At 34.8% G+C, this 26,921-nt stretch overlaps 1 protein-coding gene across 3 annotated transcripts in view; it reads left to right on the forward strand.

Annotated features, from left to right (window-relative positions):
- Adgrb3 (adhesion G protein-coupled receptor B3) overlaps positions 1–26,921 on the forward strand; it is a 673,514-nt gene that overhangs the window by 299,021 nt on the left and 347,572 nt on the right. For all 3 annotated transcript variants that reach the window (XM_015487894.2, XM_015487895.2, XM_048805610.1), the window contains 3 exons: positions 9,668–9,769; positions 10,139–10,245; positions 26,557–26,751. In XM_015487894.2, the coding sequence (XP_015343380.1) occupies positions 9,668–9,769; positions 10,139–10,245; positions 26,557–26,751 (404 nt within the window). The remainder of the gene's footprint in view (positions 1–9,667; positions 9,770–10,138; positions 10,246–26,556; positions 26,752–26,921) is intronic.

A 26,921-nucleotide genomic window follows, 5' to 3' on the forward strand; every position in this document is an offset into this window, starting at 1 on the left:
CCTGTTCCATGAAGAAGCAGGAAAAACAACTTAAGTATTATTTGAACAGGTTTGATAAAAACTGTGCAATGCCAGGACACCGATCTTCTTATCCCCAACACCTCTCTCTTCCTGAGCAGGAGTATATTTTTGCTGCCTCTTATTCCCCAAGGCTATTAGCTACTGTATACACATATAAGTGAGTGTGAGCAAGGTGTCAGGGAAGAAGACAGAATCTTAGCTCACATTGACTTATTTTCTCCCCAGGTCCCAGTTAGTGGGGTGGTAGATAAATCACTTCCAGTACAATTATTTTGTCTTTGGTAGAGATAAGTTTAATATGTTTGGTAAATTAGACCCTTCAAAACGCCGGTGTAGTACTCCATTTTAAGGCTAAATGTAATCACTATTAGAAATCCAGATATGTGAGTATAAAATTTGCATTTTCTTATTGAAAGAGAAAAAAAGCTACTCTATGTTAAAATTACATACAAGATGACATCTGCTTTGCCTTTTTCTTTTTAAACTACTATTAGTTCATCACAAATAGTGCTTTTAAAAGCTCCTATTCCATTGGAATTTCTGATTTTTCTGATGTCAGATGGTATCTGTATATTTTACAGGGAATTATGCTATTATAGGTTGAGTTCTTCATAAGGTTAAAGCAAGTATTTTCACTGAATATTTTTGGACATAACAAATAATGTCACACTTTAAAGTTCACATCAGTCACCTAAAACTAAACACTAGGTTCAGTGTTTAACAGTAGGTGGCACTAGAAATTGAATTCTTTCTTCTTAAATGTTCTATTTGTTTTTACCATGTCACTTCTAAAAAGCATGGAAATTAATTAGAACTTGAAGATAACCCTATGTGAGAGAGACCACCTGTTGTTTAATAAATATTTAAAATAGTGTCCTATCCTCCCACAAAAGCATGGGTTTTATAATATAGTCCACTCAACAGTTCTGGGAAAAAAAAAATCAACTGAATTTTGTAGGCAGAATTAAGGAGAAACCACTGAGGTCTAAAAGAATCAATATCTATATCAAATAGTAATTTATGTCCCTTTTCAAACCTGTTTCTATGGAGACTTTTATTATCATAATTTGTCTTACAGATTGCTCATCAGATGAGACTTTGACAGAAGCCCAGGGCTTCTGTCATGGTAGAAACTTAAAAGGCAATTTGTTGTAATCTTATATTACCCTACTTTGTCCAATACAGAAATATTTGGCAACATGCTGAGCATTCTCAAGTCAAAAAGTAGAGAAATACTTATACATTTTTTTTTGTTTCTTTCTTCTATCTCCAGTAATTTGTAATAAAAATAAACACAAATTTTAGGCACTATTTAATCATTATTTTTAAAATAAAGGAATTAAAGTTAATCTTTAAAATTACTGAAATTGATTAATACAACTCCCTTTTGGGGTCAGTGCTTACTAACATTATTTTTAATAATAAACTGAAATTTATTTAAACTATTTTTTTGCGGTTATAATTTGTAATATGATACTTCTTTCCTTAGAAATGAATGAAGGAAATGCTGGAGGCAGGAAAAATGTCAAAACTTCTATAACAAGTAATTCAGTTTCCCCATATCTTAGCTCCACTAACCCTTTTAGGTCAGAGCTCCTTGAGGCAGTCCCACCCCGTAACCAGCCTTGCTGGGATTGGCCCTCCGTGTGTCCAAATAATGATCCTAAAGACCTCAGTGCAGCTGGCCTGACAGGAGGCTGTGGCCAGGTGGCTCAAGTCTCAAGTAGCCTTGCCACTCATGCCAGTGTGCCTCCAAGTCATCACTTTCTACATGTGCTAAGATTAGAGAAAGCTAAAAAGGACTCTTATCCTCAGCTTTTCCTAAAATAATATAAAAAGGCAAGTAAAATTTTCCAGCAAAATATGGAATGCACTTCAATGTTAAAAAGTCTAATAAAAACTTGGTAAAGAATTATTTAGTTATTCTTCAAAATTGAAGTTAGCCATTGTTTAATTAAATTAGTTAACAGCTTGAAACTAGAGTGATCTTATCTACTAAGCTGAAATATAGGATTAAATGATAAAATACAGAATTTGCTTGGGAGTGTGTACATAAAATATGATCTAGACCAGCACTCACACAGGCAATCTGTAACACACAGTTTGCTGATAAAATTAAAGTTTGTTGTTTCTGTCTTCAAGACTTAAAAACAATTTTTTGTAAAATATATGAATAACTTATTTATCATAGATCAACAACAACAAAAGTACCCCTATGCTTAGGGACAATGTCTACTCTAAAAATGGGTCTTGTTTGTGTCTGCAAGCCATCACCTTCCAGCTGTAACCTTAGGCTACATAGTTCTCTCTACCTTGGTTTCCTCATGTTTAAAATATATTCTATTCACCAAGGGAGATTACTATGAGAATTTGATAAATTAAAATACGAAATTCACTTAGAAGAATAATTCCTAGTGAAACATACAGATTGCTGATACAATTGTATGCTTGAGATAGCTAAAACCTTTTCTTTTGTGAGGCACAGTGTTATGAAACACTTCATAAATACTCTTTATTCTCTCAGGCCTTGACAGCAGCATGAATTCTTCACCTGAGTAGGTTCCACCTTTGAATTTAGAGCTGTAAACCATGTGAGCACAGAGACGGGATCTATCTCATTATCTGCATCCCCCAACCTGAGAATTCACAAAACATAATAATTCATGTTTGCCAGCAAGTAAAAATTGAAACGTGGGGTCACGAGTAGTGCATGTTTTCCTTTTATTTTTTTTCTGCATGCCAACTCTATACTTTTGAATCAATTTCTCTTTAATGCTGAAATTCTAGCATATGAGGTGAAAACTAATTCTCCACATCAAATTGATTTAAACCCTGTATAATTTCTGCTATTTTTAAGAGACAGAAAATCAGTTTGAATAGACAGATTAACAGCTAATCACTAGGTAATTGCTACCTTATTTTAAGGGAGCATGCTAACTACATGCTTGTGACTTCAAGTACAGTTGTATCTTACAAATGAGTTTTTGTATCTTTGTGCTAGTGATAGCAAACAGTGGGATGTTTCAGCTGATGCACAGAGTTGCTCTTCCATTTTGCTAAGGCATAAAAATAAGGAGTCCTTCATATTGCTGCATGATAATATGTTTTTATTTTGAGCACAGAGAGAGGCCTAAGCTAGTTATCTATTTTCTAATTTACAAAATACACATAAGTAACATTAAGCACACACACAAAAATTAACACAAATCTCTATCTCTAGCTTATGTTTTTCTCTTGAGCTTTGGTTCCATATAGCAACTGGGTTTTGGATAGTATCTAAATGTGCTCAAATATTACAAATGCAAAACTATTTTCAGCATCTCTCCCAAGCCATCTCTGCTTTACATACTATAGCTCAAGATGAAGCACACTGGATGTCCCTCCTGGAGTCCTCTTATTTCTCCATCTTCCTTCCCTCTTGCACCCATCAGTCATGAAGTTGAGTACAGTCTACTTCCTAAACAGATTTGGAATCCATCTACTTCCTATTGCCATTTCCTGTGATTCTTTTCCCCCTCCCTTTGTACATTATTTAGATTGTCCCAGGTCTCTTAGTCTCAAATTCTATAAGTGGCACTGAAGAACCCAGGAAGATCCCCACTACTCGAGATGTATGAACATAAGATAGAAGAAAATAAATTCTTATTTTAGTGTCTAGGCTCTTTTGCTTCTAGTATGTGCATAAACAGACTTGTTTTCTTTACTAATTTTTTAAGATATAATCTTCAAAGAATGCCAAAATCACCTTTGATCAAATATTTAAAGCAGTTGTGGGATTTGACATCAGTACTGAAAAGTTGTAAATCCTGGACCAATTTGCAACTTTTAAATTGATGATTCCCCTTTTTTATCATTTGTGTACTGGGTTTCTGTCTTCAAGAAGCACAGTGCAGCTGAGGCTTTGTGAATTTATAGTAGAGCAAAACATAAAGTTTGTCAGCCTCCCTAGACTGAGAAAATTATTGGTTTGGTTGGCTTTGTTTGATTATAGGTAGATCAAACAGATAGTCAATAATTTAGTAATTGAGTAGTGTGAATGGACCCAAGAGAACTAGTGCTTATGCAGCTTCTTTCATACCTAGAGTTGGCATAATGTAGGTCACATCAGAGGGTCCTAAAAAGGGGCACATTGGCTCTTACAAATTAGATATAACCCTCCAAGGTCAAATTTTCCAATATCTGATACCCTAGAAATCTCTTTAACTTTTAGTGTGATTATAATAGCTAATCTCTGTCTCTTTCTACTTTTAATTGGGATGACTTGGGCCTGACCATTTTCCACACACACACACACACACACACACACACCCTCAGTATTGTGCAGAATCATCTTATTTCTCTGTGATCTTTAGAATCAGCATAGTTGAAAAATAGATTGTCTAGCCAGAGGAGACCAACAAATGAATAACCTATAAAAAAAAATGTAGATATAACAAGGTGACAGACACATACTTTGGAGAACAACAGAGCAAAGGAAGGGACAGAAGTGTGGAAGGGTGGGTCAGCAAATCACTGAAAATGTGAGATTTGAGTTAAGATAAAATGTGGTGAATATATGAGCCATGGAGATATTTAAGGACAAGGAGGAGGGATATGCTGGGTGGAAAGAACAGGTGGACACATTCTGAGGCACCAGCTCAACCAGAGTATTGGAGAAGGAGCCAGCCAGGAGGCCAGTGTGACTGAGGAGGTAGTGAGAGGGCAGAGGGAAGGAACACAGCCAAAGGGAACCAGATTGCAGGACCTTGTAACAGGCCAGTTTAAGCATTAAACATATTTCCTTACATGAAAAAACGACATTTCATCTTTCCCCAAGTAGTATGCCCTTTAAAAAATCAAGCAGTGACCCATATTTCCCAGCAGATTGTTATTACTGCTGCAACCTTGATTTTGAACCTCATCAGTTTGAGCTGCAGGCCCAGTAAACATTCACCCTGTTGGCCCACCACTGCCATCTAGTGGCTAACATCTACAATGACCAGATATTCTGACCACAGTAGACAGGGAGGAGGGGCACAGAGAGGGAATGAATGCCTTTTGCCAGAACATAAAGTGTGAAAGCTTTCTGAGTCCACTCCAGGGAAATGAAGAAGTTCAGTGTACAGATTACTTTTTCATTGGTTTATATCAAGACTAAATCAGGAAATACTAGAAGCTGTAGCAACAGGTTTTATGAAATGTATTTCAGATTTCATCAGTAGAACTGAAGAAAATTTGAGTTTGAAAGCATTGAACACTAGAAAGACAGTGCAAGTTTTGTGGAAGTAAAAGATTATAAATCAAAAGATGATGATGAGGATAACAAAGAGAATAGAGATGCATAGAGGGAACAAATAGTAATCAAGTATAACTGTAATAATAGATAAAAACTGTCATGTCAGTAAAAATAGACTAGTCATTTTATATAGAATTTGATTATGTTATAAACTATTCAGGATGTATTTTGTGAACTTTAATACTTATTCTAGTTTTCCATTTTAAAATATTCCATAAGAGTTTTTGAATGAATTTACAGAAATAGTTATCATCTATTATAGCAATGTCCAAAGTAGTAACCATTTAAATGTAATTTACATTAATTAAAGTTAAATGAAATTTTAAATTCTGTCCTCAGCCCCACTGAGCGCATTTTAGCAACTGAACGATATTTGGCTAGTGGCTACTAGGTTTAACAGTGAAAATAGATTTCCATCATTTTGCAAAATCCATCATGTAGGTTGTGTATTAAAGATAAATTGGAATTATACTTTCAAAAATGGGAGGAGAAAGCATTTTAAGCAGAACACACAGCATTTGCACAGAGAAAGAAGAATGAATTAGTGTGAAATATTTAGGAAATAACCAATCATTCTTTGTGACAGATGTACATGTGAGTGAGCAGGAGGCATCCCAGGTTCAGGTGTACTAGAAGGGTCTTTGATTACACAGGCACAGTTAACTTTACTCTATGAGGACAAGGGACCCATGACAGCAAGGGGCAAAGTTAATCTTCATTTTAGAGATTACTGTTACAAGGCATAAAAATTGGTTTAAGGGGAAAGGTACTGGGGAATTGCATCACTTGACACCCATTCCATTAGCTCAGGAAGCAGGCACCATCCTGGACCTCTTTGTTGCCTTCATTACCCACATCATTTAGCAGACAGGCCAAACTTATCTTGTATCCACCTATTTTTTCCATCTTTAGTCTACTCATTCTTCCTAAAGGATAACTGTGGTCCTGCATTAACCTCCTCTATGATCTAGCCCATCTAGTCTGCCTAAACAAGGCAAACCAATCTTCTTAAAATTAAAAATTTATCTGAGCCTGTCTCTGCAGAGCATGACATCACAGTTCTCCTCATTCTTTTCCTTCCAGTCACTTCAGTCTGAATGCCTCAAGCCCTACCCTGCTGCAAGGTACTTTCATGTAATGTACCCTATGCCGAGAGCACTGACTGTGTCTCACACTGCCAGTCTCAAGTGTCACTTCTTCCAGGAAGAGTCTCAGATTTTAGATGGAAACAGCACCCTATAGTTAATGTTTGAAGTATTTATCACAATTGTATTGAATTACAATTATATTGCATAGTTACAAAAAGTAATTGTGTGTGTGTGTGTGTGTGTGTGTGTGTGTTTTACCTCTGTTTTCTCCCTTTGCCTGAGAGAACCACAGGCAGAGACTGTTTTTCTAATGTATCGCTGGTTCTCTCTATAGCAGGGCCCAGCACAGGTTAGTAAATGCATGAATTTACCAATGAACTTGTTCCCTAATTCACACAGGATAGGATGGATGCCTGGGTGAATGGTGGAAGTAGAATTGTGGAAGATTAAGAGGAGAAGGATGAGTAGAAGATGCATCTGATGTTTTTAGTTACAGGGACATGTTTGGCATATTACTGGCAGAGTTAGGAAATACAGGGAGCGAAAATAAGCAGCAGTGTGGGGGAAAATGGTGAGAATTGAAGTGTGGACAGATTGCCTTTGAGTTTTCTGTGGAATATTCAACTAAAAATGCCATTTACCAGTTGTCTCTGCCAATCTAAAACCCAACAAAGACATTCAAACCAAAGAAACACATAGTTGTCTCCAATTCATAGCTGGAGTTAGAAGAATGACGACAGTATAACACAAGCAAAAGTTTGAGTTAAAAGTCAACTGATTGCAATCTTACTGCTACTCTGACATTTTACTAACTTTTCCTCTTTTCCCAGCTTTCCTCCCCTTCAGTGACATTAATATAAGCACCATCTATTTCCATGGCAGTGACTTCCCTCACCACTGCCACACCTCTGGGTTTTGCCTTTTCTTCCTGATACTGTCACCTGTCCTCTTAGGAGACACCTCCAGCTGGGAGGAGACTGGTTGGGCAGCAGAGTCCAGAATAGGAGCATATGCTCTCCATGCTGTGGGGGACAGATGGAGCAGCCAGTGAAGTGTCCCCCAGCCTGCTTGTGGGAGTGTCTGGTTATGGATGCTTGGCTGGTGATGGCTGCTATATTCCTTAATTTATTTCTCTCCTGTTTCCTGAGATAACTGTGGAAGAGAATCCTTTATGGAGGCTTCCTTTATCCTTACTTGAGCTAAATTATGTATGTGTGTGTGTGATACATTTTGCTGCTTTTTAGTTTTGATTTCTGATGACTCTACTTCTACCCATAACCACTATCCCAGTCCAGCCTTAATGAAAATTTTCTTTGATCCCAAGAAGTGTCCTTTAATAGTGTCAGAATAGCAGCCTTGGATGCATGGAAGAGACCAGGAAGGCATGGTTAACTCCCAAAGGGAGTGAGAACCAGGCACCCTCACCAAGCCACTCCTCCCTATTCAGTGCGCCCCAACTGCACTGATATTCTTGTCTGGATTTAATATGTGATAAAAATAATGTTTCAAATTTGAAAAGGAAAAATTTCAATTCTCCTTCTGTGCTTCTGTTTTTTCACATGGGTAAATAAGACTAATAGTCATCTCTAGATCATAGGTAGTTGGGGAAGATTGAGTCTGGGTATGAAAGACTGTAAAAGACTCAATGAATGTTAAAAGGATTAATATTATTAATGATGGAAATTATCTAAGTAAAGCATTTAACTTAAGGGAAAAGGGAAGTATGAATCATTCTGCAAAGGATACAAGGAAGGAGACTAAGAAAGGAAAATGTACACAAGAAAATGGCCTGGGTATTTGGTGGAGGCCTAAGAGAGAATGATTTTCTAAGGACCTGAGGAAAGTATTTTTGAGAAAGAAAAAGTCAGAGGTGCTCCAGGGAAGGTTCAGTGAGTAAAGACTGAGGTGAGTGTGGTAGGCCTGATGGGCATCACTAGTGAGGAGAAGACAGCTTATGAAACAAACTGGGGCTGACATAGATTGCCTACTAATCTATCTGCCAAGCAAAGCTTCCATGTGTTGGAGTCAAGTCACCAGTGTGTTTTTATCAGAACTCAGAGTAAATCAGGGGAAGAATACTTTCTTGAACAATTCAAGGTAACAAGGAAAACACTTGGAAAGTCAAAAGGAAGGCTATTGAAGAATTGAAATTTTGGGGTTCGGCCCTGCTGATAACCTCCACCAGCTCCCTCACCTTGGGTGAGTCTCATTTTGGCTTTGGCATTCTCATCTATGAAGGAAAAGAAATAGGTGACCTTTGATGATACTTTCAACTTTAATATGCTCGCTTGTTTAAATCATTCAGCCTGTCTTAGGTCATTACAAAAAACTGCAATTTCAATACTTAATGCATCCAATTGCATTTTTTCACCTACTAATAGTTATAAGTTAAATTACAGAATTCACAAATTCTGAAGTACAATTGGATCAGTAGAATTTTTATTGTCATGGATTAAATAAGACACTATTTCCAAAGAAAGACATTTCTCCCAGGAAGTCGCATGCTTATATTTACTTAGGGACTTTAGTAGTAATAGTGATAGTGGTTATTACAGTAGTTGTGGTGCTGGGAATTGAACCCAGGGCATTGCACATTCTGGGCAAGCACTCTGCCACTAAGCTATGTCCCCGGCCCTACTTATTGTTTCTTAGGTCCTCATTTATCAAGGTATTTATACAAATACTATAAATCATCATTTCATGATTTGGGTGTTTTTCCATTATAATATATTTGTTATAGATCTGTTCTTAAAATTCCTTTTAACTTTCTTATTCTATAATTATTTGAAATTTCAAACATAATTAAAAAATCAAATTGATTTATTCTTATAAAAGCACAACTGGTATTTTTTGTTCTTGGATGAAGAAATAAAAACATTTTTGAACTTTATGTTAATTGATTCTTAACACTTATTAATAATTCTAATATGGCTTTTGGTATATTGTAAATCACTTTATTGTATAACATCCTAAAATATTATAAAAAATTGGAAAGATTTTTTTTTTTCATTCTTGAATGTGTTCAATTTGGAGATAAACCCAAGTGACTTTTTCATAGAAGCCTACACAGTAAGAAATTTCAAAGGAAGCATGAAGAGTTTGTAGATAGTGAAATAAAACCTGGTGATTTTTTGTTTATGTCTCTAACATTTCAGGAAGCAATCTACTTTAAAGAACATGAAAGAGGTGCACAGTGAGAGAGATGCATTTGAGGATTGTTTATTGCCAATATTTAAAAAAATAAACACTGCTGACATTCAAGGCCCTCTGTTTTAAATTGCAGCACCTTATGAAATATGCCCAGAGGATTATCTGATGTCGATGGTGTGGAAAAGGACTCCAGCAGGCGATTTGGCATTCAATCAATGCCCACTGAATGCCACAGGTACAGTAAGATGACCCGCCCAAATCCAAATGAAGATTGCTATCCAACAACAGCATGCTGTGCTTGCTTATGAAGTCATGCTTTTGTCTTGTATCCATAAATAAGTCTGTCCAATAAGCAATTAATGAAACAATTTTAGTAAAGTGCTTCCTGAAAGGAGCCCAAAAAAGAGGCCCCCAAAATATTGCTGGTGCAGTGGTTTCTCAGTGTGACTCACAGGCATTAAAAAAATAACCCAAATAACAATTTCAAATGCATGTTTTTTAAAGCAAAAAATAGCGTAAGCCCAATTTTCAGCCAGTCTCCCAATTATACGATGCCTTCAAGCATCCTGTTATAAAGCTTCTCTCTGTTCTTTGTGACACACAGGCACCACTAGCAGACGCTGCTCTCTCAGTCTTCATGGAGTGGCCTTCTGGGAACAGCCGAGCTTTGCAAGATGCATATCAAATGAGTACAGACACTTGCAGCATTCAGTAGGTGCAAAGCCAGCTTTAGTACTTGCTCTGTTTATTTTTTGCTAATGATCATTGTGTGAGAATTTAACCTTCTGCTGTACAATCGAATCAGTAAAGTCTCTGAAAAAAATGTCTAATGGAAAAAGGGATGTGATAGAAAGCTAATTTTTTTGTAAGTTAGGGCTAAATTGTTTTATTCCTCAGGCTTGGGTTTGTATGGATCCTGCTATTTAAATGAAAGAATTCCTTGTCTAAAGGGAAAAGGCCTAAGCAAAGTTGCTTTCCAGTTTTATGTGTAAGAATTAAACTATATATAATGAGTAATTCAAGTCTGTGTTAAATTCTATATAAGATCTATTTCAAAGCATCATACAATTTTAAAATTCTTTAACTTCTCAGTGATTGGGAAATAACAAAGCTGTGTCACTGAGATGTCAAATTTCTTACTGCAGTTTGAAATTAAGATGTAAAAACAAAATGACAATGTTGTTGCACCAGAGGAATTTAATTACTAGACAAAAATTGTGGGGCTCAAGTTTTCAAAGTGTAGAGCCTGTTACCCACACATCTTTAAACTATACAGAATGTGATACATGGATATTTTGAGAACAATTAAATTTTGCTTGGTATTTCATAAGGGCAAGTCATTCTCATTTTAGACACTATTGCCATTTCATCCTGACAGTTAGGAAGACCTCTATCCATTGGAATGGTACACATTGTGGGATACAGAATAAAATACCATTAAAAGCCAAATGGAAAGTTGAACTTTGGTAGGGATGATGTTTCTTTTAAGAGCCTTTATGTTTTGCTGTGCTTGTGTGTGTGTGTGTGTGTGTGTGTGTGTGTGTTTTAATGTTCTGACTGTCAACACATATTCTTAAAAAAAAAAACCCTGAAGGATATCTTGCTTGTGGATGGAGAAGAAGCTTATACAAAAACCACCCTTATCAATTGATGGAATCAGCATTTATCTATTTATCAGAAAAATAAAACAAATTTTAAAAAATCTAGAAATTATATGCTGAGTAATATATTTATGTATGAAAACAAAAATTGAGTTGATAACTACATAGATCCTTATATCTCTCATTATAGATACATATATGTATATTAGAAAGTTATTATTTGGCTACCTAAAGCCTTATTTCCACTATAAGTATATGCTTACATATACTTATAAAAAACATATAATACAAATAAATTTATGTATTTCCTATATAGCCAAAAACTCATCAATTTAATTACTGATATGGTATACAAAGGTATTGAACAGTATTTAAATTTCATATTTTTAAAAATTTATTTGTTGTGTGGGTATATATATATATATATATATATATATATATATATATTTAGATAGATAGATAATAAATCCTCATTTAATAATAGCTATCAATAACTCATGTTATTCTGTATCAGAATTATATATGAGCAAAATATTTTTATGAGTTTAATTTTAATGGATTTTATTTTCCCTGCATTTTAGACATTAGCATTTGTTTATTTTAGTCTAATTATATCTACATTCAGTTTTTTCTTAGTCATGATGGTAGATGGAACAATTTCAAGAATTAAGTAAATATAAGCCAATTCTTAGAAATTTGCAAGAATAAGAAAAATATCACATTTTTGCAGAAAAGTTTTATTTTTCTGAATCCAATGTTCTGTACCGAAATATGGAAATGAATTTGCATTCTGTGAATGTAGCTCATGATAATGAAGAGCCTTCAGTCTGTGAAGTAAAAGAAATAAGATTTCAAGTTACTTATCTTATAAAAACAATTCAGTTGATAAATAACAGCCAATGTACATATGGCCTTGTTGGCATAGGTATAAAATCAGGTGTATTATTTTTAGAACACAAAGCATCTATGTGTTCATCTCCTACAAACCACCTGCTGGGAATTTTATTAATTAACTCCAATCTTCTTAAGAAGCTTCAACATGTGTGGTATTATTGCCTCAATATGCATAAAAAGAAACTAAAGATATACCTAGAGGGAATCCACCTAAGAGAGGTAAAGAGTGAAAGTTACACACCAGACACAATTGATCCAATGTCCAATCTCTTTTGTGGTGGCCATTCAACTCCTGAGTCTTTTTTCTTTTTCTTTTTCTTTTTTTTTTAATCATCTGCCCTAAACTCTGGGGCTGGAAGCCACATTTTCTGATTACATGTTCTCAGAAAAAGTCAAACGGTCTCACTCAAGTCTTAGTTTGCTATTTACAGAATGGAAGTCCTTCCTTCATTTTAGTATCTCTGGAAATATAGGGGAAAAACAGATGAGATACTATACATTTATTGTTTGTTTGTAAGAGCTGAGTAACTATAAGATATTGATAACTTTATGTATAGAAAATTCGTTTGCATTTAAGTAGCCATTTCAATAAGAATAATATTTTAGAGTTTCACATATTGTGGACTTGAGCTATGCGTGTAGAAAAATATAGATAAATTAATATAAAAAGATAGATAAGGAGGATGAGGGAAAGTGTAGATGTTATATATATTTTATACATGAATTATGTTTACCTACACATGTATGAATGCTCACACACTTATACATGCATACATTAACAAATCTAGTGTTTGCCTAAGGATGATGATCTGCTTTACATGTTCATAGGAATATAGGATCAATCTGTGTCTTCAAAGATGTTTACCTCACACATTAGCCTCACTATCCATATCCTACAGAGTACACTTGAGATGGAAATGAGGTCAGCTTCCTTCCATACACCTACTCTTCTTGCTTCTTTAAGCTATGTTGTGTCTGACTGGCATAGCTGGATAATGCTTGTGATATAGAACAGTTGAGACTCCTACAAATCCAAAATTACTTTGCAGACTATATTTTCTCCTTATCAGTTCAACATTTAATCCTTGAAGAATTTTACTTTTTAAAAAATTTCTATGATCATAAAGCTCAATAAATTATTAAAATTACTTTTAAAAAATAATCTACTAAAGGTAATTATTTAAAATAAATAGACCTGTTACCAACTCTTTCACATAGAATATAATATATATACATATACACAGTTATAAAATCTGTAATTACAATGTGCTATTAAAAACATTTTTAAAAATATAAAGTCAGCAATCTTAAACATGTAGTTTGAGTTATTTGAGGGTAAGAACCATGTTTTGTCTTTATTGTTTTATTGCCTAGCACAATGTTAAGTACAGACTAGATATTCTGTGGCTACGTGAATGATTTTGCTACTTTTCTTAGTGGTATGATACTGGAACTAGAAACACTAAGAACATGATACACCAGAAGTATTGTTCATGAATTTATAAATGTTATCCTCCATGTGCAATTTCTGTAGCTGAAAAAATATCTAGAAATGTGGAGTGATTGATAATAACACCTTATGAAATTATTTAGTTATTACAGAACAGTTTCTGTAAGCTATCACCTGTGAAGTTTGTTTGGAAACCTTATAAGATACAAAGTTAAACACTATGCTCCAAGTATTGCTTTTAAGAAAAGATAAGGCACAAACATGTGCACACTCTTTAGTAAAATTAGAAATATAGGAACAACATACTAAATGTTAAGTAGCATTATTGGACATTTCATATTTTCTACATATTAATGTGTCTTTTGATACTGGGAATTTTTTAAATAATATACTAAATGAGGTAAAATAATTTTTAACCTATTGAGAAATAGTCACAGGATTCAGACAAATGAAGAATATCATTTTTTTTCACAAGTAAAACATGCTTTAATGAGAGTCAACTTAATAGCAGGAGAATAATTCTCAAATGCTTAAGAGAAGATGTCTTGTTGAACCACTGATATCAGTAATGTAAAGATCACAAATCACTTCTTTTTTTTTTAATTTGTTCTAATTAGTTGTACATGACAGTAGAATGCATTTTGACACATTGTACACAAATGGAGCACAACTTCTCCTTCCTTTGGCTGTACTCTGTGCAGAGTCACATCAGTAGTGTAATCATACATGTATATTGTAATAATGTCCCTCTTGCGGAAGCTTTCCCACCCCCACACTCTCTCCCCTCCCCTCACTTCTGTGTGCACAATCCACATTTTCTTCATTCTTCCCTACCTACCCCCCATTATGAATCAGCATCCACTTATCAGAGAGAACATTCGGCCTTTGGGATTGGCTTATTTCACTTAGTATGACATTCTCTAGTTCCATCCATTTACTTACAAATGCCATAACTTTATTCTTCTTTAAGGCTGAGTAATATTCTATTGTGTATATGTACCACATTTTTTTTTAATCTATTCATCTGTTGAAGGACATCTAGGTTGGTTCCATAGTTTGGCTATTGTGAATTGAGCTGCTATAAACTTTGATTTGGCTATGTCACTGTAATATGCTGATTTTAAGTCCTTTGGATATAAATCAAGGGTCAGGTGGTGGTTCCATTCCAAGTTTTATGAGGAATCTCCATACTGCTTTCCATATTGGTTGCACCAATTTGCAGTCCCACCAGCAATGTATGAATGTACCACACATCCTTGCCAACACTTATTATTGCTTGTAAGAATACCATTTCTTATTGCTTATAAAATTATCATGAGAAATGATGGAATGCTGTGTCTAAATAGGCCAGGGTGCCCCTCAGTTAAGCAGACCAACTTTGTCATTGGTGCACCTAGACAAAAAACTCTCTCTTTTCCTCTTTCTCTCTTTCCTACACACATATGCACAGACATGCATCTGGAGAGAGAGGCTGTATAAAACTGACAAAATATGAGTGATGGGGAATTGAGAAAGGCTAAAGACATTGCACTAATAGAAACTCATCCATACAGAAATTGGAAGAGCTAAGTATAAATGTTCTCCTTTGAGATGTTTCTTAAGGTCTCTGTTTCGGTTTTTCAAATCTTCACTAAATGAGCAAACACAAAAGTCAGAGTGATAATTCATCTAGTTTTTGAAAGTTTGACTTCATGGTAAGAGATATCAAAGAGCTGGAATCTTGGTTTAAGGACTTCATTACTCCTTTTATTGGTGGTTTTTGAGAAATAATGAGATAAAGATAGAGAGGGATTGAAATACAGAGACAGGAGACCAACAAAGATACTGAGACAGAGAGACAGTGAGAGAACAGAATAGATTTGATTTATTTTTCTTTTATATTTGCTATATCCCAGTGGAATTTTTATTCAATGATACAAAACTCCTCACATGTTATACTTTTTTAGCCACCAGCTCATTGCAAAAATGTTCAGCAAGTTGCCTGAAAGAGGGTAATATACTTTATTATTGAAACTTTCATAGGGGAATAAAAATAATAGCCTTGGCAATTTTTCTTACAACAAATATTAAGATAAAAAGAGTGTAAGTCTTATTGTTTCTTTAATGAGCACAGAGAAATGACTGCTAAGGTCCAGCTGATTTGGAGAAGTAGAATATAGTTTTAATTTTGAAGTAGTCACTAATCAATTGGAGATCGGGAGCCTGAGAAATAGGAGTTACCTGTTCTGTTTTTTTGGGGATGTGGTGTGGCTAAAACATGTATCTATATGTATGTTATTTCTACTTACACAGACCTCTTAGGAATGAATATGGAGACCCTTGTTTCAACAACTCAAGATAGACTATTCAATTCCCTTTATATTGATGTTGCCAACCTTCAAATCCTTTCTTCTAGAACTTAAATGATTGCCAAGCTCAGTAATGCCCAGGAAAGTTGAAGAACGTGCCTTGTTTTTTTATAATGAGCAGAATCCTCTTAAGTTTATTCAGACCACATGTAAAAGTCTATAGCACATTTCAAAAATTCCTAATGTATTTTCTATTATATCTGAAAAATTGTTTTAATTTTTTTTAACTTCATATATTATTGGTTTAGGAAAGGGCTGTCAATTATTTTTCTGTAAGGATAACATAGTAAATATTGGAGACTTTTCATGACATATGGTGTTTGTCAAGACAATGGATTCTGCTTTGTAGCATGAGAACAGCTATAAACAATAAATAAATAAATGGGAATGACTGTGTTTTTGTAAAACTTTATATAAAAACCAGGCAATGAACTGAAGTTGGCCTTTAGACAGTATTTCATTGGCTTCTGGTCTAAAATATAAGTTTTTTGTTGTTTATTTGTTTTGTTTTTCTTTAAAGATTGTAGTTCCTTCGAAATTTTCCCTCAAGGCCTGGAAAAGTCTATTTTATCCCCCATTCCATCTATTTTCTTCAGCATTTTAACCATTTTCAGTGTTCATAATATTTTCTCTCCTGATTGCACATCTAGTAATTTTTTTACTGAATGTCAGACACTGTATAAAACAAAAGTAGATCATGTTAATGGCTACCAGAAACCATCCCCTTTCCTTAGTTATTCAGATACTTGGAGGGATTGAAACTTCAGTTCATTCAAGGATTGATTTTGGACAGGATTATTTTGAAGTTTCAAGAAGTCTGTGTGTTAATAAGCTATCAGTTACTATGACAAAATACCAGAGTTGATAAACTTAAAAAGAGGAAAAGATTATTTTGGCTTACAGTTTCAGTCCATGGTTGGTTGAACCACTGCTTCGGGATCTGTGATGAGGCTGTTCATCATTGTGAGAGAGCAGGGAGGAGGAATGTGCTCATCTCAACTGTGACTGTGGGAAGTGAAAGAGATGAAGGAATTGGGGGTACCAATATCACCTTCCAGGCCACATCCCCAGTGACCTAATATCCTACCACTATGCCTAACCTCTTAGATGTTCCACCAGCTCCTAGAACACTGTAAACTAGGGAAGAAGCCTTTAAGACACAGGCCTGTGGAGGACACTTAACCAAACCATAGCAAACAATGTCTTAAAGTCTCTTTCCTAAGAAAGGATGGAAAGCCTGAGGGTACCCACCCTGTTAGCCTTGAGAAACTGGAAAACTCAGCTCTATTCTTCAGAAATGCCTAGATCCGGATCCAGTTATCTGCCACAACAAATTCAAATCCACCAAATGTCCTCAGAGGAAGACCTGCTGGGGCTTAAATTTGCATTCTTCCCCTCAGTCTTTGTTTCCAAAGACTAGCAAAGAAGGAGAAAATTATACTTCTGCATTTTAAAAGTCTTCCTCCTAACTTTTCAGCTTCCTACATAAGAGCTAGCAGGATTAAAGCCTCTCAAATTTCCAATAGATTTTTCCAGCTCAAGCGAACAAAGAACTGCAGTTTCTCTTGCTGCCCCAGAAGTTCTCTAACTGGGCCACACTTGTCCTCAGGTTTTGTCCAGCTTTAACAAAAGTTCCTAAGTTGAGGAGAGAAAAGTGTTTTTGTTTTGTTTTGTTTTTTTCTTAATTGATAGATTTATGAAAAATATGGACAAATGGTCCTGTGATTAAATGTTATTGTAGTTGGGTGCAGACTTCATAAAACATAATTGTAAGGGACTCTTCTCAGATATTCTCTGGACAAGAGTAAAAATGTAAACAGATATGATTGACAATACAGTGCCATTTTAGACATGAAATTTTTGACTTACATAAGAGAATATCTCTACTTTGTGTAAATTTAGTTCATATCATTTTCACTGTATTAGTCCTCCTGGGTGCCCTTAAAAGGTTGTTTTTTTTTTTTTTGGTTTTTTGTTTTTGTTTTTTTTGTAATGTATGTGGGTTTTTTCTATTTGAGGAAGCAAAAGCATTGGTTTTTACATGAATTAGACAATCTACCAAACTAGTAAATGTCAACTATATTACAAACAAGAAAAAAAAATCTTTAGTCACATGATTGTATTTCCTAGAGAATTTAAGAAATGCAATTATAGATGTATAAATTAAATAACTCTACTAGTTATACAGATTTTTTTTTCCTTTTCTACCTCAGAAAGTATTTCTGATTAGATTTAGAAAATCCCAAGAGATATTTAACCTATTATCAGAGTATAGAATTACTGTGCCTTGGAGAAGAAATGTTAGAGTCAGTTATAGGCATTGAAATTTATTGAATTGGAACTTAATTCATAAGATGATTTGATATAATATACTTGTGCAGAGAATTACAGTTAGGCTAATACCAAAGAAAAAATTACCAAGGAAAGTGTATTGTTATTCCATATTTTTTAATCCATCTATTCATCTATCCATTTATTCATTCTACAAATGTTCACTGAGATTTAACTGTACCAAGCACAGTGCAAGAACTTGGAGTTACAACTTGAACTCTCAACAAATACAAAATAAAGTTGGCAGGGCAAGAGATAAAATAGTCACAAATTGTGATATACAGGAATTAATTCACAGGGTGACAAAATAGGGGAAAATGTTGGAAACCTAGATTTTAATAAAATGGTGGAGTCTTTACAAGAAAATTATATTTTAAACTCTGACCTAAAATATGAGATGAACTGGACATGTAAATAGTGGAGAGGCCAAGTTTATCAGTGGATGAGAATACAAACCATGTAGAAGAAATAACATTTGGAGAGATTTTGAGGTCTTTAAGGAAGTGAAAGTAGATCACTGAGCAGAGGTGGTAAGCAAGAGAATGTCCTGAGATGAAGTTAGAGAACTAAGTATGGAAAACATCATGCTGTGCCTCAAGGCTCTTACTAGGAGTCTGGAGTTTATTCTAAGTACAATAGGGAGCTATTGAGAGCAGAGAAGTGATGTGATGCAATCTAATTAAAGAGGGTCCTATGGCTGTTCTGTGGAGACTGGGCTGTAGGGCAGGAATAGAAGCTGTGAAACCTGCTGCAGTAATCCATGAGATGTGGTGGTTAACATTATTAAAGTTTAGTGATCACTTTTGGAGTATTGTAATGCCACTTTCTAAGGTGAAGAAGGCAGAACCACAAGGAATAATTTGGGGTAGGTATAATTGGGGGTTAAAGAAGGTTTTTATGAAGTAGGGAGAGTGTAATTGGATATGAAAGTCAGAAGCTTAGATTCCAAGCCCGGGCCAGAAACAATTTTATAAGTCATCAATATGAAGAGGAAAAGATGAGAAAGTGATGGAAGACTTCATAGCGGTTTATTTCTAGGTTTTGATGATGAATGAGAGCCAAAGAATGGATAGTAATTAAAAGAAGATGCAAGGTCCAAAGAGGTTTTTGTGTTTGTTCTTGGGGTTTTATTTTTTGTTTGTTTTAAATGGGAAATATTAGAACAGTCTTGCATGTTAAAAGAAATGATCCAGTTAAAAAAAAATAAATGGTAAAAATTTAGAAGAAAAACAAGAAAATTAAAGATAATGAAAGGATGAAAAAGGAGCCATAATCTATAACAGAAGTGAAAAAATAAAGTCTTTGATAGGAGAAGAGATACTTGCTACATTATAACCAGAGGGAAAAAACGATGGGGAAGATGAATACAGAGGATCAGCTTAGCGAGATTTGTCTGGGAAAGATTATGGGTTTTTCATCTGGCAGACTTCTTTTTTGCCATTAAGTACGAGGCAGGATCATTAGGTAAGAGTGAAGATTTAGAGGAGACAGGTGTCTTTTTAGGAAAGAAGAAAAGATTTGAAATAGTAATTTGCAGGATGTTGAAAATAAGCCTATTAGAAAAATATAATAGTATTATCAAGTTGCATTGGGTACAATCTGAGATTTGAAGAGAAGAATTTAGAGTCTACCTAGTTAGTCTCGTTATAATTTTTATCCAGGAAAGTTGAACTACTTGGGCAGGGGGCAAAGAGGGCATTCTTGCTATTCAGAAAAATTAAAGAAAAAAAATTATTTTGAAGACCAAAAGTATCAGTAGTACCTACCTGAGCACTTATTAGAAAAGTATAATCTCTGTCCCTATCCCAGATCTACCTGATCAGAATCTGCATTTTGAATATTACCCTTTGTGATTCATTTGCAGATTAAGCTTTAAAATCACCATGGTGGGTTTTATCTAGGGTTGCACTTTTGGTTGATGAATGCACTGGAATTAGAGAGGACAAAGAAATGAAATGATTAATGGTCAACTCCATACTATAATAAGACATACCAGAATCATAGATGATATTTTATCTTCCTCTCCTGAGGGAATTGTACTTCTTCACTCCATTGAAGTTAGGTATACTTATGTGGCTGATTCTGGTCATTTGGTTTTGCATAGACGTGATCTTTGTCATGTCTAGTCTGAGGATATCATTACCAATGCATGATCATTTATCCTTCATCACCTCAAGTCTTTGAATGACTGTGATAGAGCGAGGCTTCCAGAAGATGATGGGCTCCATATGTAACATAAGAAATAAACCTCTCCTGTTTCAGGTGTTAAGATTTTGGAGCTATTTGTCATTGCAGCATAACTTCTATTTAGATTCTTGCTGTTTAATGCTCTATCCCTAGACCCTAAAACACTCTAGTAATGGAAATAGAATTTAGAAAACTTAGAGAAAAACTGAGTCAGTTGGTGCTCTGCCTCCCATTGGGGAGATTCTTGACATTTTGGGTTCCAGTATGGGACAACTCTATTGCTTTGAGCTCATGGGGCATGTTCTAGTTCTATCCCATTAATGGAAATATTTATTTACTTACTTATTTGTTGTAATCAATTATAAGTGACAGTAGAAAGTTCTTCGGTTCATTGTACACAAATGGAGCAGAAATGTTCACTTCTCTGGTTGTGAATGAAGTAGCCACACCATTTGTGCAATCATATATGTACCTAGGGTAATGTTGTCTGTCTCATTCCATTGTCTTGTCTTCCCCTTTCCCCCTCTCCTTTGCCCCATCCAAAGTTCCTCCACTTATTCCATGCCCCACCCCCCAATATGGATTACTATCCACTCGTCAAAGAAAACATTCAGCCTTTGGGTTTTTGAGATTGACTTATTTCGCTTAGGTTGATATTCTCCAACTCCATCCATTTACCTGAAAAGGCCATAATTTTATTCTCTTTTAATGCTGAGTAATATTCCATTGTGTATACGTACCACAGTTTCTTTATCCATTCATCTATTGAAGGGCATTTAGGTTGCTTCCACAGTTTAGCTATTGTGAATTGGGCTGCTATAAACATTGAAGTGGCTGAGTCACTGTAGTATGCTCTTTTTAAGTCTTTAGGGTGTAGACTGAAGAGTGGTAGAGCTGGGTCACATGGTGGTTCCATTCCAAGTTTTCTAAGTAAACTTTATACTGCTTTACGGATTGGTTGCACCAATTTGTAGTCCCACCAGCAATGTATGAGTGTGCATTTTCCCCCACATCCTCACCAACACTTATTGTTGTTTGTATTCATGAAAATTCCATGAATGGAAATATTTATGAGAACATCTGGTTTTGTTAGGTGTTCAGAAAAACAATCTTACCTACATATGTCCTTTCCTCAGGAATTGTACTTTTGTCCTATTTTAGCCCAAAACTACTAAATTAAAGCTATTCCTATATTCCACTGGTTACATGAATTTACTGTGCTCATTTTTACTTTGGAAATTTCAGGGTTTCACAGGGAAACCTGAATAGTGTATGCCTACTCAGTTTTCTTCATGACTAATTATTGTCATAACAGTAACTTGTGATTCTCAAATTCATGCCATTCTTCCTCTCACTTTAGAGGTTCTTGGGAGAAGAAAGTGGGATATATAAAGCCTCTTAGGACAAATCCTATTCAAACCATTAGCCTGGGCTATAACTGATACATAAATGCTTTATGCAGGACAATATAGGGGTAAATCTGCCTTATCATATTATCTATAGACAAGAATTGTCTTTTTAGGGCTGGGGATGTGGCTCAAGGGGTAGCCTGCTCGCCTGGCATGCGTGCGGCCTGGGTTCGATCCTCAGCACCACATACAAATAAAGATGTTGTGTCCATCGAAAACTAAAAAAAAAAATATTAAAATTCTCTCTCTCTCTCCCTCTCTCTCTCTCTGTCTCTCTCTAAAGAAAAAAAGAAAAGAAAAGAAAAAGAAAAAGAATTGTCTTTTTAAACGTAACTCCTAGCCCTAGGACAACTCTAAGGTGAAGCAAGTTCTTTATATCAAATACAGGGAAAAATTAAGAAATGTTCATACTAGATCTAAGGGTGTATCTTATTCCTCATACAGGATAATCTCTGTCTTTCCTGGAGACTCAAGTTAGATATGTAAGTAATTTAATGCCATTATCAAATGAATGACTTTGGTCTCAGAAAATGACAGAATTATGAACTGAATCAAAATATATATTTAGATTATTGCTTTACAAAAAGAATCTCCATGTATAATTATCTGTTAATTGAAGCCACTCAAACTGTGAGAACCTTTAATATACCTTACAGATGGACTGTAGGAGTTGCTGTTGAAAATAATATATAAATATATGATGTTTAAAGTGTGTCATTTGCACAAAGCAACTATGATAAACCTTTTTTTAGGATTTACACAATGGAGGCAAGTGTGGCTGGCAGTGGGAGGCATAAAATGAAAGAATAAGGTTATTTCAGAAACACACCTACTCTTTAAGCCGTGACCCTTGCCACTTATCTCTATATAAAGAACAAGGAGGATTAATCCAGAAGTATAAAAAGCATCTATTTTTAGATTTCATTCTTCCCCTTTCACCGTTGATCTTGTCAACAGCATTAAATGTGAATGACAAAGAAACTTTTAAGATTGTCCTTTAGAGCAAAAATACTCAGAGAGTATTTGAATATAAGTAGGATTAATCACTGATAGTTATAATTTTTTAAGGAAATACTAAATTTATAAAAGCCTTTCCAACCTAATTAGGAAATTTTTAAATTCCTAAAATTAAGAAAAAAATTTAAATATCACTCAAGGGAAATTCAATATATCCTTAGTGAATTTTATTCCTCTTGAATAAAACTGCCTACGAAGGTTTTTATACTCTTTAAATAGATATTGGTAAGTAGTTTTGGGAACATTATACATTATATTCCAAAATAATGACTGCTGCTCAGATACTTGACAATACCTCAATAATCCGGTTATTCAAGACACTTGTTTCTTACATATTTTTTTCTTATTATGAAAAATATTTAATATCTCTTAAAATAAGTATAATTTATAATAATTTTTAAATATTTAAGCACTTTAATAATTTCTAACAAAAATTTTATTAAACCTGAATTAAGCATGGAATGGAGAGGCAGATGGGCTCTGGAATCAGACTGCCTTAGCTCAACTGTTAATACAACCACTGTTTGTCTCTACACAGTCCTGGGGCTGGAGCTAACCTAAATAAGTCTCTTCATCTGTAGATCCTTAGATAACTGTAGTACATGTGAGGATCATGTCAAAACCCAAATCACATATCTCATGTAAAATACTTGATACCACACTTGTCATATAACAGGCACTCAGTAAATGTGTATCACTTGTATTGTTATTTTTTGAAGGTAGAAATTATACAACTATAAATGTTGATGTTTAGAATTTTCAAAATGCCTACTCATAGTAATTGGATATCTTTGAAAAGTCAATTACATCACGTAAAACTTTTGTAGTTATTGCATATGTCTTTATTTTGGATGATCATAAATTGTTGTTTTTGCCCTGTCAACAGTTGAGTATTGCAATTGGAGAAAGAAAAAAAAATCTTCAGTTTCAGTTCATTTAGAAAACACTTTGAACCTGTTCATGCATGTGGTAGACAATGTGCTAGAGATTACATTAAACCAAAGATGAATATGAAAAGACAGGCCCTTTAGGAGTTTATGGTTTAGTAGAATGAATAAGAACACCAGCAATATAACAATAGAAGTCATACACAGCAAGATTACTTCTATAAGGCTTGAAAATAGAGTTGATAAAGTGCCAGTTATCTGAATAGAATTCATGAAGGAGAAGGAAAGATAATAGTTGAACAAGAGGATTTGGGGACAATGTTTAAAATTATAGAAGAGAATGAGTCAGGGAGCAAAGACAAGATCCATGGGGTTTCTTTGGGAAGTGGTGAGTAGTGTGGACTGCTAGGTTTTAGGTGCCTTTTGAAGAGAATGAGTGGGAAGACAGTAGATGAAGTAAGAATATGAGAAGTTGGTATTAAAGAAAATATATAAAATCAGGCCTGTTTTAGAGAGAGAGAGAGAGAGAGAGAGAGAGAGAGAGAGAGAGAGAGAGAGAGAGAGAAATGAAGAAGAGTTTGGATAGGATTAAGAAAATCATGGAGATAACCAGAGAGTTAAAATATACAGACAAACATAAAGGAGGAGAGATGGAAAGCAGATAGAATATGGGTTGAAATAGAGAAACGGTATCTGTACCCAACTTTTTCATAATCCAGAAAAAAAAATCTAGCAGGTAAACTTGGATTTGTCATTCTAGAAAAAGGAAATAAAAGCATAGGCAGGAGGTAAGAACTTTCTGCAGTATGTTTGTATTGTGGAAGAAAGATCGAAAACTGGAAACTAACTGTCTTTCAACTGAATATCTTCTAGCTGGAAATTGTCATATCCAAACATTCTTTATACCCTGGATGAATGCTATGAATAGTTTGCTCTAGTGTGTAAAAATACTACAAGGAATTTTTCCTGGGTACTTTTCACTAACAATGCCAAAAAGGATGCTAATTAGTGACAATTGTGAGAGCTGGTATTGGGATCTGAGCACCTGTTTGCTAAGAGCTGGATTGAGAACAACTTATACCACATAAGCCTGCTATGCAGCTGTCAGTCGGCAATGACGCTGATTTATTACTGATTTGTGCTGGATTTGATGCTGACCCAGATGAGAAACTGGCTTCCTATCTCTGATGAGTTGATCCATTCAGTGCCTTCTATAACTATTCTTACTGCAAACAGAAAACATGTCTCAGTGTTTTGTTCTTCAAGCATCAAATCAATATTGTGATGCTTTTGTGTGAGGGGAGCGTACATTAAATCTGTACAAGTTAGATCTCTCACAGGCATGAGTGTAGGTTGACAAAATAATAAAGGCTGATTTGAGGCAGTCAGGCATTATTTACCTTGGCAGTCATGGGGAACAGTTTAAGTCCTCTGCTGCTCTGAGCATCACAGCTGTGATTTACACCACCAGTGCAAAACTGAAGACTGAATTTATGACACTTTACAAGTTAGACCCTGTTGACTTCATTTCTCTTCTGAATTTTCTTCCAAACCACAGAGTATCTACTGAACCACATNTTTTTTTTTTTTTTTTTTTTTTTTGTACTGGGGATTGAGGCAGTTAACCACTGAGCCACATCCACAGCTGGTTTTATATTTTATTTTGAGACCGGAGCTCACTAAGTTGCTTAGGGCCTTACTAAGTTGCTGAGGCTGGTTTTGAACTTTCGATCCTCCTGCCGCAGCCTCCTAAGCTTCTTGGATTACAGATGTGCACCACCATGCTGGTCTATGAAGATTTTCATTTTACTGAAATATTATTAGGGAATTTTCAAGGTTAATTAAAAAACCCCAAAGTATCAAGATAATACTTTTTAAAAATGTAACTCTTAGGAAATTTCTACCTTTTTATTTAGTGTAGATTGATTACCATGACTTGTTGGCATGTGTCTTAATGAGAAACTGAAACATAGTTATGATGACACGTATTATACTTTAACCTTTTTTTTTTTTTAGTATTTCTCTGATGTGTTCATTCTTGCTTATTTCATGATTTTTAAGCTAATTTCATAAAAAAAAGTTAGCAATGTGAGATAAAGGTTAACCTTTATTTAACAAGTATAACAGATCCTTGTTATTTCTTTCACCTTTCTTACCTTTTCAATCTTATGTGCTACAAGATTCTTTTCTTGAGCTGTAAGATAGGCAAACATGAGAATTGACAGCCATTTTTCTAGCCATCAAAGTAATTGAAGCTTTGCATCTTAATGGTTCCTTCTACTGCTGAGAACCCAGATGAGAGTTTCTTATTCTTTTTTCCCCCTGTTGTTGTTTTTTTAAAAAAATAAAAATAAAATTAAAGCAATCTAACTTTCAATCATGTCATAGTAAACCTCTAAAATTTAGAGACATTTTCTTAAGCTAAAATTGTGTTGCAACAACTCTTTGCTACTACATAAAAATGTGTTTAAGACAAAAGTTATTAAAATTGGTCACAAAAACTGGTAATTTTGAAGCATTTATAATCTCCATCTCTGATCACACCTCCCTAAACAATCTCTCATGTTTAATGCATGCAAGTATATTGTTTAACTTTTTTCTCTAATCAAAAACCTAAATTTATACATATTTTTCCCAATGGTATTAAATTGCATTTTTTAACTAGAAATGGGAAATCTATTAGGTTTGACAAGAAGTATATACTCTTTTTTTTTTTTTCATGCTGGATGCTTATCAGAATGTGGGATACACACAATTTAAGGTTTTTGTATCTTTCCAAATATTGCAAAGTTATTTTAAACTTGATCAGTGAATTTTTAATATAGCTATTTAATGAATATTTGTAGAGAAACAGTAATGAAGATTCTGATGTTGATTGTGTTCTTTTGACTATCACAGATTAAAGAGCATCTGGCTAAGGGGCAGCGAACTCTGGCAGGTGATGGAATGTCCCAGGTAACGAAGACACTGTTGGATTTAACTCAGAGGAAAAATTTTTATGCAGGAGATCTTCTGATGTCTGTGGAAATCCTCAGAAATGTTACAGACACATTTAAAAGGGCAAGTTACATCCCTGCATCTGATGGTGTCCAGGTAAGAGAAACAATCTCATGAAGGAAAGGACCAGATAAGATGCAATCAATTTTTAGCACCCAGAAGCCAGTGTAGCCACCTGGTAGTAAGCCTGGACTGCAGGGAGAGAATGCTCACCCCTGCAGGGAAATATCAAGGCTGCGCTTAGTGTGAACTCTGGAAATGACCTC

This window comes from Marmota marmota, unplaced genomic scaffold (genome assembly GCF_001458135.2).
Source record: "Marmota marmota marmota unplaced genomic scaffold, marMar, whole genome shotgun sequence".
Classification (NCBI taxonomy): domain Eukaryota; kingdom Metazoa; phylum Chordata; class Mammalia; order Rodentia; family Sciuridae; genus Marmota; species Marmota marmota.